The sequence below is a fragment of the Monodon monoceros genome, unplaced genomic scaffold, assembly GCF_005190385.1.
Source record: "Monodon monoceros isolate NGI ecotype Baffin Bay Population unplaced genomic scaffold, NGI_Narwhal_1 Super_Scaffold_12, whole genome shotgun sequence".
NCBI lineage: Eukaryota > Metazoa > Chordata > Mammalia > Artiodactyla > Monodontidae > Monodon > Monodon monoceros.
Genome location: NW_021703768.1, coordinates 6,153,526 through 6,166,313, shown reverse-complemented (window position 1 = coordinate 6,166,313; position 12,788 = coordinate 6,153,526). Strand labels below are relative to the sequence as shown.

At 47.4% G+C, this 12,788-nt stretch overlaps 1 protein-coding gene across 1 annotated transcript in view; it reads right to left on the bottom strand.

Moving 5' to 3' along the window:
* The window catches only part of UBE2QL1 (ubiquitin conjugating enzyme E2 Q family like 1), a 45,425-nt gene that overhangs the window by 31,961 nt on the left and 676 nt on the right, over positions 1–12,788 (bottom strand). The window contains exon 2 of the mRNA XM_029216079.1: positions 12,369–12,788. Coding sequence (XP_029071912.1) covers positions 12,369–12,788 — 420 coding nt within the window. The remainder of the gene's footprint in view (positions 1–12,368) is intronic.

The following is a 12,788-nucleotide window of genomic DNA, read 5'->3' as shown; positions in this document are numbered from 1 at the left end:
CAACAAATTTGTTTTAAAAAAAAAAAACCTTAGCATATTCTAGAACAAAAATTCAGCATAAAATCATAGCACAGGGCTTCCCTGGTGGCGCAGTGGTTGAGAGTCCGCCTGCCGATGCAGGGGACACGGGTTCGTGCTCCGGTCTGGGAAGATCCCACATGCTGCGGAGCGGCTGGACCCGTGAGCCATGGCCGCTGAGCCTGCGCGTCCGGAGCCTGCACTCCGCAACGGGAGGGGTCGCAACAGTGAGAGGCCCGCGTACCACAAAAAAAAAAAAAAAAAAAAAAAAAAAAATCATAGCACAAATGCTAAGCCTAACTAGGTTTGGGGAGATCTTTGGATCAAGGCCTGACACCTAGTCTCTATGGCCTGACCATGGCTTGAGGGCCGGGCAGTGTGGGAGCAGGTAATGGCCACACTGCAGGCCTACAATTTTGCAGTCTACGCCAGTGCAGAGAAATGAAGGGGCACCCCACCCAAAGCCCAGCTCGGAGGAAACACTACCCTCCTCTTCACTGATGGCTTTCTTTTCCCTTCCAGTCACTACTAAACCCGTATTCTTTCCCCAGACTCTCTGTTGTACATGGCTCTGGTTTGTAATAAGTAAACTAGATAAGTAAATCTGTAATAAGTAAAAGTCTTATTGTTTAAGTAAAAAAAGTATTGGAATCACTGTATTATAAATTTAACACATGGTACATGCTCAAGGTTTGCAAGAAATAATTTTAAAGGATTCACTCACCCAACCTCAGAGTAAAACCTTCTAGAACATTCTGAAAAATTTTCTGAAATGCTACCGACCTGTAAATATTGTGACTTACTAACTTAGAAGAGTAGCAGAAAGTAGTGGGATAAATGAGACTGGCAAGAAATGAAGAAAATAAAGATTGGGTACAATGCACCAATATTCACTGTAATTATGTAAAGAAAATAACACGAAAAGGAAAGGAAGATACTAAGTAGCAAATAAATGGATGATTTAGACATTCATATGTCTGAAAGGTAAGATTACTTATGAAAAACTCTCCCTTCTTTCTATCACTCACTCAAACTACGCTTGACTTATAAGACTAGTTAGTATCACTGCATTGTTCTAAAGACCAAACAAATTACAAAATTCACTGTAGGTTTCGAAGGCAGACATGTCAGAAGCATTTCCTTGCAGAAGAAATCTTAATATTTCCCTCAGCCTTTTGGGGCAACTTAATTTAATGGCACAGTATGTAAGTTTTCATTGACTCTATGGGGACTGTCCCCAGGAATTTTGGACGAGGCTTGTTATGTCCTGAATGCACACTAGCAAGGGCGTTCTTTTACCTCCCCGAGTTCTGTAACAAGCTCATTCTGTCCAGCCCTTCAGGGTGGACTGTCTTCTTTCTAGTTAGTGGTCCTTCAGACTTGAATATTTGACAACTTCTACTTAATGATGCTACAAAATGAGACAATAGGGAGAGAAGATGCCCCTTGGAAATTCTCACTAAGCCCTTAGTTCCTACTTGAGGAATGATGGTCTGGTTCAATCACGTTGCCCTTGGGAGCTCAAGAAAACAGGCACTTGCTGTGCCCTCCGGGCTGCCAGCCTGCCTGGCTCCCCAGCTGGACTCCCCGCCGTCTTGGACCTCCAGGAAACCACACAGGTAAAGTGCTTTGTAAGGAGCAAACAGTGGATGCAAGTATTGCTCCAGGATGGGGGTCTGTTTTGCCCACCTCAATCACAGACCCACATTCAGCACCTGCTGGCAGCACCCTCACTCCTTCCTCCATGCAGGCCCATGCCTCTTACATCCTGCCATTGGCTGCATCCTTCATACATCTCCTCCCACACTTGGGTTTAGAGTTCAGGGCCATGGGTGTCTTTCTGGGTTGGGCACTGACCAAGACCCAGTTCTGAAGTCTCCGGGGCTCTTCTGGCCACAGAGATGGTGTGAGACCATCTATCCTTTCTTCAAATGGCCTGAAAGGGTTAAACAAGGGTCACCTCTTCTTGTGCAGCATCCTGGCCCCAGAGGCAATCAAATCAGGTGCGGACCAACAGCTGCTGGGTGTATCCTTATCTGAATGGGGAGACCAGCCAGCCTCTGAGACTCTAAGTGGTACATGGTCAGGGCCAAGCTGCAGACTGGATGTTTTTCTTAGGGTAGGGCGACTGAAATGACCTCAGTCAAAAGATCTGATGACAGCCAAATGATTAGCTTACAGGTGGGAAAAAGAGACATACGTAAATGTGAAAAAAACAACCTGAGCAGTGCTGGGTAGAACCGTTTCTATTTGCTGACTACGATGCTGAAAACTTTACCAACCTAACGTGGTAGTTATGGCAACACCACCCAGGCCCACACACTGATTTAGATAGTGTTACAGACTCCACTTCCACGAAGAAGATAACACCCTTTCTCAGAATGATACACACTGCAGGCTGAGAACCCCGGGGGAAAGGAGGATGCTTCATGTCTCTAGTGATCTCAGAGGTCGAATTTCAGACTTCAATATTGCTAAACTATGGGGAAATCAGTGAGTGTACAACAAAAACAGCATAAAAATCCTGGAGGACCAATGAACCGTATACTGTTCCCGCTCCCTGTGAGAATGCTGGCTGCATTCATCTAAGTCTTAAGAGTTGGAAAGAACCCTGAAGACATCTAGTCACTTTCCTACCAAATGCAGGAAGACTTACCCTAGATGCTCAGGGCCTTAACTGCTAAGCAATAAGAGAAGATTGGTGTTCTTTGTTGATTAGCCTCCAATTGTCGAAATATCACATATACGTATGCAGGTCAAACATTTCAACTAGATTTCTCTTGAATTTCATTACAGAAAAAAGCTTTCCTAAAGGTCTCAGTCAGGCAAAGGGTCACTGACTCGGTGAAATTCTCTTTCAGTTGTACTGAGGAAATCTGTGTTCATTCTGTGTGACCTGTGATAACTGATGGAACCCACAGCATTTGAAAAAATTTTACGTTTGATTTCTGAACCGGCTTTTCATCTTGAAACAAAATGGTGGCTCAAAAATTTTCAAGTGAACATCGTGTTCTTTAATAAAGAATCTCAACAATATGGAACAGTATCAATGTGTGCGTTGAGAGGTGATAAAGGTAAATGTTTGAAATAATTATATTCTTCTATGTAATTTTCTAACTTAGCGGCAGCAAAAAATTAAGCTAATTTAAAGATACTGCTAACGAATAGGATTCTTAGAGAGCAAGGCTGTAGAGGTGAAAAAACAGCTCTCAGATCTGTGCTTGGTCAATAACATGATCGTGGTTCTTATCTGAAATTGACACCTGATGGTGCAAAATGACTTGATGATGGAGAGTCCACAGAGGTGATGACAAGAGTCCACAAGGAGAGGTGGCAGTTCTGAGAGGGCGAAGAGGAGGCTACCCTGTGATTTTTGTGACCACCCAACAAGATCACCGTAGGACTGAGCTATATGTCGGGCTCCTAAACCTCGTTCCCAGAGGTTCTGGCCATAAGCTGCATGATAAACTTTAAGTTTTTTCCCAAGACAGCTGTCAACACTTAGAGCCATCTACCATCTTGGGGTTCTTGGGGCCATGCATCCCCAGGGAACACAAACCTGGATGGAAAAAAATGTCTTTATTTTCATTAACCCTAACTGTAGTCCAGCACTTCATTTAACTGTGATTGGAAGTAACAAAGCAGAGATTTAGCATTGCCTTGATTTTGTCACCAACAGAAACCCCAGACATTTAAAAATCATATGACAGTTACTGTAGACAACTTGAAATGTCATCAGTTCCCCTTCCTATGTCCAGTTAGGACAGTAACTAGACCTTGATACTAAATGTGTTAATAAAGCCATGCTTTTTAGTTTCATATTTTATTTTTAAAAGTTCATCACTTTTTAAAAATAGCAATAACTATTTCTAAGCATGACTGTTTTCCTTTGAAAGCCTATGAATTTTATTTTGTGCGTTTAAAAGCATTATTCTGAGGAGGGGTCTTCAGATGTCCCCAGATGCTTGGGGTGGCCTTTGGGGTTCAGAGGTGGCAGGAAGGGGCCTCTGGTTCTTCTCGGATCTGCGAGAATAACCAAGAGGCATCCATCTCTCTTGTCAATGAAAAGGCAGATGCCGGGATCCCCTTTTAAATAAAATTACTAAAACAAAAATCACTGTAATTCAATCCAGCAGAATTCAAAGTCACGTTTTATTAGATTAGTTTTAGTTATGAATTAAGCCAACCTCCTTTAAGCTTTATGTAATTTTACTGGTTGATCCTACAGTTAGAGAAACTTTGTCTTTCATGAGCTCTCTAAGATTATGATACTTCATAGGATACATTATAAAGGTGATCAAAGGAAAAACAAGCACTTCTGTGAGGGGAGGGATCACAGTGGCCACTGTGGGCAGCTCATCTGTGTTAGTTTCAGGCATTCACTGGAGGAAGGGGCTTCCCGAAGACCCCAACCCGCAGATTTGCAGGGCTCTGCCTTCCCCAGGCTAAGCGAGCCTTGGTTTCCTCCTCTGTAAAATGGGAATAACAACAGCGCTCACCCCGTAGGCTGTTGAAAGCATTTAATCACATGACCCACTAAAGCGTTTTGCACAGCAGCTGGCCCACGGCAAGCACCTGGTAAGTTCACAATCTTACCGTATTCCAAATAGCGACGAGGGGAGGGGATGGGGTGTGTGTGCAGTTGTGCAAGTTGCACAGTGGACACATTTATTCGGCACATACAATGTATTGGGCATTGGGCGAGGGGAAGGGGAAACAGAGCTGGAAATAGGTACACGCAGTCTAGCAGGATGAGAGTAGAAATGAACACCTTCCAGACAACGCAGAGGTGTTTAGAGGAGGGAGCCGATGCCCTTACTGGAGGTGGGGCCTTCTGCAGGAGTTAAGACATCTCGGCAGGGTTCTGAGGGATGGCAGGGCTCGACTGATGCATGAGGGGGTGCTTTCCCGATGGGGGCGGACCTGTGAGCTCAGCAAACGTGGAGACCTGCTGGTGTGCTGTGGCTGGAGGGGCTGGTGGGAAAAGGGCTTCCTGGGGGCTGTGGAAGGTGGAAGAGTTGCACCTAGGCTGGGCAGTGATTGGGCGCTTGGATGTATTCCGTCCCCGTCATAACCAAGGGTGTGAGAAAGCCAGGTGTGCGTCTTAGAGGACCCAGGAAGGTGGCAGCAGGGAGGATGGAAACGGATGGAGAGGTTGGACAGGGGCATCCCACGAATCCAAGCAGGGGATGATAAGCCTCTATGGAGGCAGGAGGGCAGGGAGGAGAGGAAAAGCCAGGCTTGGGAACGTGACCGAGGAGGCCCGGTTAGTCTGCTGCCTGACCACACCTAGGCCTGCCAGGTGGGGAAGGGCACCTTCTGGCGCTCCTCCCGGCTCCCCGCTCCCGCCCCGCCCTCCTCTCCCAAGCCTTTGCCACCTGGTTGGTCCCAATTCTGCTTCCTCTCCAGAGGTTCTCGATCTGGGGGCCTTGGTCCTCCTGCCCTTAGCGGAGAGGACCAGGGGTGACCCACAGAATGGGGGAAGGTCGCCACAGGAGTGCTGAAGACCATGCGTCTTCAGTGCCCAAGTCATGGTAGACCCTCAGCAAACGGGTCCCGAATGAAGGAAGGAAAGAAGGAATAAAGTGTGTGACGATGGGGAATTAAACAATTAAACCTTATCTTAGTCTGCTGACTCCTTGGGTAGGAAAGCGTAGATGTTATTGGAAATATTTCTGCCATTACAATGACTCCTTTGTCTGTTTTGGGAAATGCCTGATCCTCCCATTTATTAGCAGGGAAACTATGTTCAGAGAAACAGGCTAACCCTCAGTGTTACAATCACGTAACAATGAGCATTCCTTCTGGGAACGTCACCCAGAAGTTTGGAAGATGCTGCTGAGCCCAGGACCCCATCTCTCTCAAGTCCCTGGCGCACCCACAGGCCACTGCCAGGTGTCCAGGCCACTTGCACCAGTGAATGGGCGCCCACCCAAATACTAAGCAAGCGATAACTGCGGAGCTGCCTGGTACATCACAGACAAATGTGAGTGGGTTGCACTTTATCCCTACTAGACAGTCTGTTCTCCGTGGTTGGCACTTTCCGTGAATCTGATTCACCAACGTGTGCCCAGTGTGTGCCTGATACAGAGTGGACACTCAGTACCTGTGCTGTGTGAACTAGCTAATTATCCACAGTTCTGGGCGGTCCGCGCACCTAAGCCCTCACAACAGTGTCTGATCCGGGGGTGAGCAACTCTCCTGAGCACATTTCCTTTTTCAGGGTTTACACTCCCTCTTGGTCCAGGGAGGAAGGACTGGGCTGTATGATGAGCTCCTCTACAAAAGGAGGGCTTCCAGAGGGCTAGTCGGGGTGGACACAGGACAGTGAGTCCAATCAAGGTGGGAGGGGGGAAGGTAAGGGGTTCATTACATCCACCATCACCTGAAGCTCCCTGTTCTGGTTGTTGGTGGGAGGATGTACCGAAGATGGTAGACGTGATGAGTAATTCTGGTCCAGGGTGGTTTTTCCAACCCTGGTTTGTCCGTTAGATCAACGTAGGAGATTTTCCAACAGGCCTCTACCAGGGCCTCATCTTAGCCTCAAGAAGTGTGAATCTTTGAGGAAAGGGCCTGGCATTGGAATAATTTAAAGGTTCCTGGAAGCATCTAATTAACCTGGGGCTGAGGACCACCGGCCATTGTGTAGCCATAAGTAAAGGAAAGAGAGGAAAGGAGTTACCTCATCCCCATCCTCTGCCCCATCTCCCCACGACCCTATCAACACAGCAAAAATCTAGGATTCAGGAGATTTGAAATGTGGCTCAAAGCACCCACTATTTGTGGCTGCTTTAAAAAAAAAGCCATGAAAGCCATTTGGCTGGTTCCTTAGCTGTCCCCAGAGTGGTACCACTGAGGCTGCCTTCCTTCTAAACCTGGACTCACACACACCTGTTCGTGAGGATGAGAAAGGGCAGGATTCTGGGTTAAAACAAACTTCAACTTACTGTTCATGTTGGCACCTTCCATTAAACAAACAACCAACCCCCCCCCCCAAACTCTCCTGACCCTTAAAAAGGAAAACAATCCTCTCACACCCTTTACTATAAATCAGAAAAGTAAACAGAAATGCACTTGCATCCTCTTTTTGTAACTTTATATTCTCAAAAGTTTACAACTCTGGGTAAAGTAAGCCACTACTATTATTAACTGCACCGTCAGCCCTGGGATGAGCAGACCCGCCAGGGAGCGGGCACGTGGGAGCTTGCCAAGTTGGCGCGGCACTATTTTTAGGATGCAGAGTCCTGTCTGCGTCCTCCTGCCCCGTCCCACTTGATACCAGAACAAGCTATTTTTTTCTCCGAACCATCGAGTACATGGAGACTTCAAGCTGCAGCGTCATCCTGTGTGGTAATGACCTCCGTCACCTACACATGGGCACAGGACACAACGACACGGTTGACTCATAAGACTCCTCCACAAATCCACTCTCCTCGGTGAGTCACATGGCAGGGCCCACCCCCTGGCTGTCACGGTTCACACGCTAGGTTCTCCCAGCTTCCCTTTAAAGCGGCCACCATCTCTCTATTCCACGTAGGCCCTCCTGGGGTCTCCTCGGTGTGGTCCTGTGTTCACACGGATGGGCATCATTTATGTTACTTTGCAAACCAGCAATAGCCTCTAGAGAAATAAGAGGTTGGATTGGTTAAGAAATTCCTGTTTGGGCTTGTTATAGGCTGCACTGTGATCCCTCAAAATTGATATGTTGGAGTTCTATTCCCAAGCACCTCAGAAGGTGACTGTATTTGGAGACAGGGTCTTTACAGAGGTGATCACGTTAAACTGAGGTCATTAGGATGGAGCCCTGATCCAATACGACTGGTGTCCTCACCAGAAGGGGAGATTAGGACACAGACAGGCACAGAGGGAAGACCACGTGAGGACACAGGGAGAAGATGGCCGTCTGCAAGCCAAGGGCCGAGGCCTGGAGCTCAGAAGGACCCAACCCTGCTCTCACCTGGAGCTCAGACTTCCGGCCTCTGGAGCTGTGAGAAGTAAATGTCTGTTGTTGAAGCCCGCCAGTCTGTGGGACTTTGTGACAGTAGCCCTAGCACACTCACACAGGGCTTTCAAAAATGTTGTGTGAATTATAATAGTCCAGAAGCCAATAAACTTTAGGAACCCACAAGGCTGTTTATCTTCATTACTTTTTTCTGATAAGACCTGGAGATTGTGTAGCCATAAGTAAAAAGCTATTTCCAGGCCTAGTATTTTGGAAGAGGCTCTGAAGACAGGCTGTGTGTGTGTGTGTTTGTGTGTGTGTGTGTGTTTTTTTGTGTGTGTGTGTGTGTGTGCGCCCGTGTGCAAGATTCTCAGTGACACCCATGGTGCAGAACACTTTAAGCCCTAAAGTCGACCTCAGAGATGCACTTTATCGTCAAACAGAGCTGATCTGCAGAGCCTGTTACTTCTTCATCACACAATGACACGTGGCAACATCTACCAGTTTTCTGTGTTCAAAAATTCCAGAAACTAGTGCTGTCAGGAAACATAACTCTTCCGGAATCGCTTAGCAATTTTTAATTCAAACACTAAGAACTGAAGGTGTTTTAGTCCTGTTGTCTTCATTCTTCTGCTGACAGCTGACTGTGTACCTGTCTTCTGTGGACACAAATGACGATCACACCGGTCACCGCCAACCACTGGCTGGAGACGCCCAGGGGCTCAGGTGGCCTGGGTGTGACTCTGCCGTCGCTGACTTTTACTAATGTGGACTGGTATTCAGAGGCTCACACTCATTGCTAGTGTCAGAACACGAGGCTGCATTAATTTCACCTGACCGTGTGGAGCTGAGGTTTCCTCACCTGTACAGTGACCATGGAAACAGTAGAATCAGGTAAGGTTAACACCCTAAGTGCTTCGCTGGCCCAGAGCTTGGCATGGAGCAAACAGTAAATGCCGCTGCTATTATTGCCACATCGTCCTCATGCTGGGTTGAGGCGCATGGTTGGCACTGAGGGGACAGAGGAGGAGTAAGGAACTGTCTTCCAAGTGCCGTCTGGTTCCCTGCCCCTGGCGATGTCTAACTAATTAAAAAGGGGACACTCAGGAGGCGAACTGATGTGAAAGTAGAACCCTGAGTTAGTGCGCCCTCAAGCTACTTTTGGGTGCCTTCTGGTCACACAGCTGCAAGGAGAGGGTCTCTGTTGCATCATCAATCATCCCAGGTGCGAGACCTGGTACACATGCCAGTGAACGCCAAGGCCCAGCCTGGGCAGGACCCTCCCAGGTACGGGGAGTTTTCATTTAATTGCAGGATCCAAGAGTTACCTAAAATGTCTCTTTGTAGTCAAAAGAGGATTCGGTAATAAACAAACAGGCAAGGTATGTATGTCATTATCTCTACAAAGAATATATCATACAAGAAAGTTTTAAGTTAATTTAAAACAACCACAATCCATAAGGTAGCACAAGAGAGATTTTGATAACATGGGCCCCAAAAGTCAGGTAAAGGTCTCACGAAATGACTGAATCTGTCACACCATGAGATAAACGCAAACATTAATACTATACACAAAATGGTTAAGCAGATCTTTTCTTAATATTACCAATGAAACCCTTAAAAGTATTTTATGATTTCTCTAAAGGTAGAGAAACAAAATCAACTTAGGATATCCCCAATTCAGAAAGTTACACTTAGTAGTTATGAAAGAGGAAAACGAGCCTTTTCTAATCTCATTGCTTAAGAAAAACGAAAGTGCCGACAGATGGAGGAATGTAACTAGAACGGAACGGTTCTGCCTTTTAAAGTAATCATTGGTTTGGTAGCACTCCTGATTCTCTTTGAATACCTAATCAGGTATTTTGATTGCTTTCCCAAAGTCCTTTAACTACCTTCAACTACGGAAATAACTCAGTAACTGCAGTAAGTGCAATGAACAACCTGTAGGTAGGAAATTTACAAAAGCAGGAAAGGCACCCTAACGCTGAGGGCCCTGAGACACTATTAGGATCCTTTCCTGCACAGAATCCTGAAACACTGATGAACATTCATGCCTCCTGTTCTTACACTGCATTTCGAGTTGTTTGTGTATATCCTACACGACTCTCTTTTGGATGTTGAAGTCAGCACGAAAAGTGCAAAGAAACTGAATTGGTATTTTTATAAATTGCTGAGTACTCACCTCCCTTTCAGATATTTCATAACTAGACTTTAGAATAAGTGATATAACACAATATGCTAGATGGAGGGCCCCGAGTTCAACTAAGTAAGATTTTGAAATTAATAAATAAAAATATTGATAATTACTTTCAACAATAAGGTCCCTGACTTGCTGACTGTATGAAGACTCTCAATTTGGATTACAAAGAAAAGACATATATACACAAGGACCTGCCTAATTTAATAGAAGTGCAGGGGCACCAAGAGAACTATCAATCATAGCATTCATGTGAACATGGAAAACACTTAACTTACTGACATATATCTCTCCTAAAAAAGTCGTCCTTATTTCTCATTTGAAATCTTTACTTTCCTACATCTTTCAAAATGCAGGCTGTGGTTGAGGATCTCTTCCAAATCTAAATGCTATGATTCTGTGATTATAAGGCAAAATGATATTCCTCTGCCCCTCATCCCCAAAGTCATCTCTCTGAAGAATGAAAGAAGGTAAGAGAGTGTTCCAGAGAGTTCTGATTAGCAGTGCTTTCAGAAAAAATAACAGAAGCATTTCTGCAAAATATTTTTCCCCATCATTTGTATAAATCCTGATAATAACATAAACCGGGACCCTCTCCCACCCCCGTGGCTGGTATCGAATCACAGGCTCTTCACATCAGAGCCAGCGCTGAACCACAGGCTTCAGACTGAATTTCTGATGTTAAAGCATTAAACCTCACCTTTCTAGAGCCGCCAGGTCCCTCCTATTTCGAACGCGAGAAATAAGCGGAAGCTAAACCCCAGAAAAGATGGACTAGCAAGATAGTACTTGGTAACAACAGACCTCAGTCAAGAATTAAGTGCCTTTCTCCACTGGAGTCACAATGCTATTTGCCTGGAATCCCAGGGGCTCCACCTCTAGTGAAATTGGCAGAACAAGCATTATTTGATTAGTGTGAAAGATCCTGCCGTGAAAGGGACAGAGGCAGGTGACAGGGGACTGATGGCTTCTGAAATGCTAGCTGTAGAAAGATCAAATCGAGGTCATTCTGGGACTCCTAAACAAAACAGGGATTCTTCATAAATCTAAAAGACGCCCATATTAAATTATAATTTTATTAAGTAATGTTCAATAGCGATTTGGGAAAACATCAGCCAACTTGAACATGATCAGGAGCATATAATGTGGGAAGATAAAACCATCATGCCTCTGCCTGCAGCTGGTGGTGGTGGGGGGGACAAATTTCAGAAGATTCATTCATTCTCTGCTCTCAAGTTCTCTGGGGTTTCTTTTGGTAAAGCTGCCGTCTGGTGCAATAGGTGAGATGATTCAGGCACCAAGCCTGCCCCTGATTTCAGTATTTAGTTAAAAATCTTTAGTTCTGATAATGGATTTAACCCTCCGGGGCAGGGGTAACCCGGAAGGAAGAAACAGGTCTGAGAGAGACCAAGACCTTGAACAACTACCCAGAAGGTGATGGTCCTGGAAGGAGCCAGGTACCATGCATTTCCTTGAGGTCATCTGGCCTTGTCACACTCAAACCACACCTCTGCCTCTCCAGTGAAATTTCTCAAGAGCAAAATTTTCACCTTTGCGCTACATGCTGGTCAAGAGGGGGCAGAGCAGGGGAGCAGATTCACCAGCAGGCAGCAGGCCCTCTGCAGAGCCCCCCACCTGCAGAGCCCCCCTGAGTTGTTGTTGGGGGGGGGGAAAACTTTGCGTGTGTGGCAGGGAAGGGGGCAATAAACTGGGCCGGATACTTAGATTCCTAAGTCCACGCGAAGTTCCACCCTCAGGGAGACTGTGGGGTCAGGAGATGGGGAGAAGCCAAGGAAAAGGAGAAGGGGGTAAACGGGAGGGGGAGGGGGAGGGGGAGAGAGCGGAAGCCTGGGGCGGGGGCGGAGGAGGAGGAAAGGGAGGGGCACACGCGGACAGCGGGTCAGGAGATCAGGGCAGAGGGTAGAGGAGCAGAGCCAGAGGGGAGAAGCAGCAGAGGAGAAAAGAGAGGAGGGTGTGCGGAGAGGGAGAGAGCGGATTCTAGAGAGATGGGGACCGACCGGGAACAAGCGGGAGACCCGCAGAGACGGGATGGAAAAGTAGGGAAAGAAGAAAACGCTCAGGGAAGAGAAGCGGAGGCGCTCGGGAACGTCTCCCCTTGGCAGGCTGGGGTAGAGACACAGCCCCGCGCGCACCAGGAGCGAGAGCGCCGAGGGGCCAGCCCCGCGCGCCCCCGGCCTCCTCCCAGCTTACCTGGCCCTTGACCAGGCTGGCGGCGAACTGGCGCATGACGGCCTCCACGGTGTAGGCGCTGGACCAGCCGCGCGGCGTGAGCAGCTCCATGCAGATGGCGCCGCCGTCCAGCACGTAGCCGTTCTCCAGGCGCGGGCTGAGCACCCGCATGAAGGGCGGCGAGAAGGGGAAGTTGTCGGGGAAGGTGAGGTTGAGCAGGATGAACTCGGTGTTGGTCTCCTTCATGTCCTGCCACAGCACCGAGTCCTTGTCCACCTGGTGCAGCTTCACGTTCCAGTCGAAGAGGCTCTCGTCCACCAGCTCCACGGAGATGAAGCGGTCGCTGAGGCGCGCGATGTCCTGCAGCTCCTTCATGAGCCGCCGGCTGCGCACCTGCGTGCAGTGCTGCTGGCGCGCCGCGGGAACCAGGCTGCCGCCCGC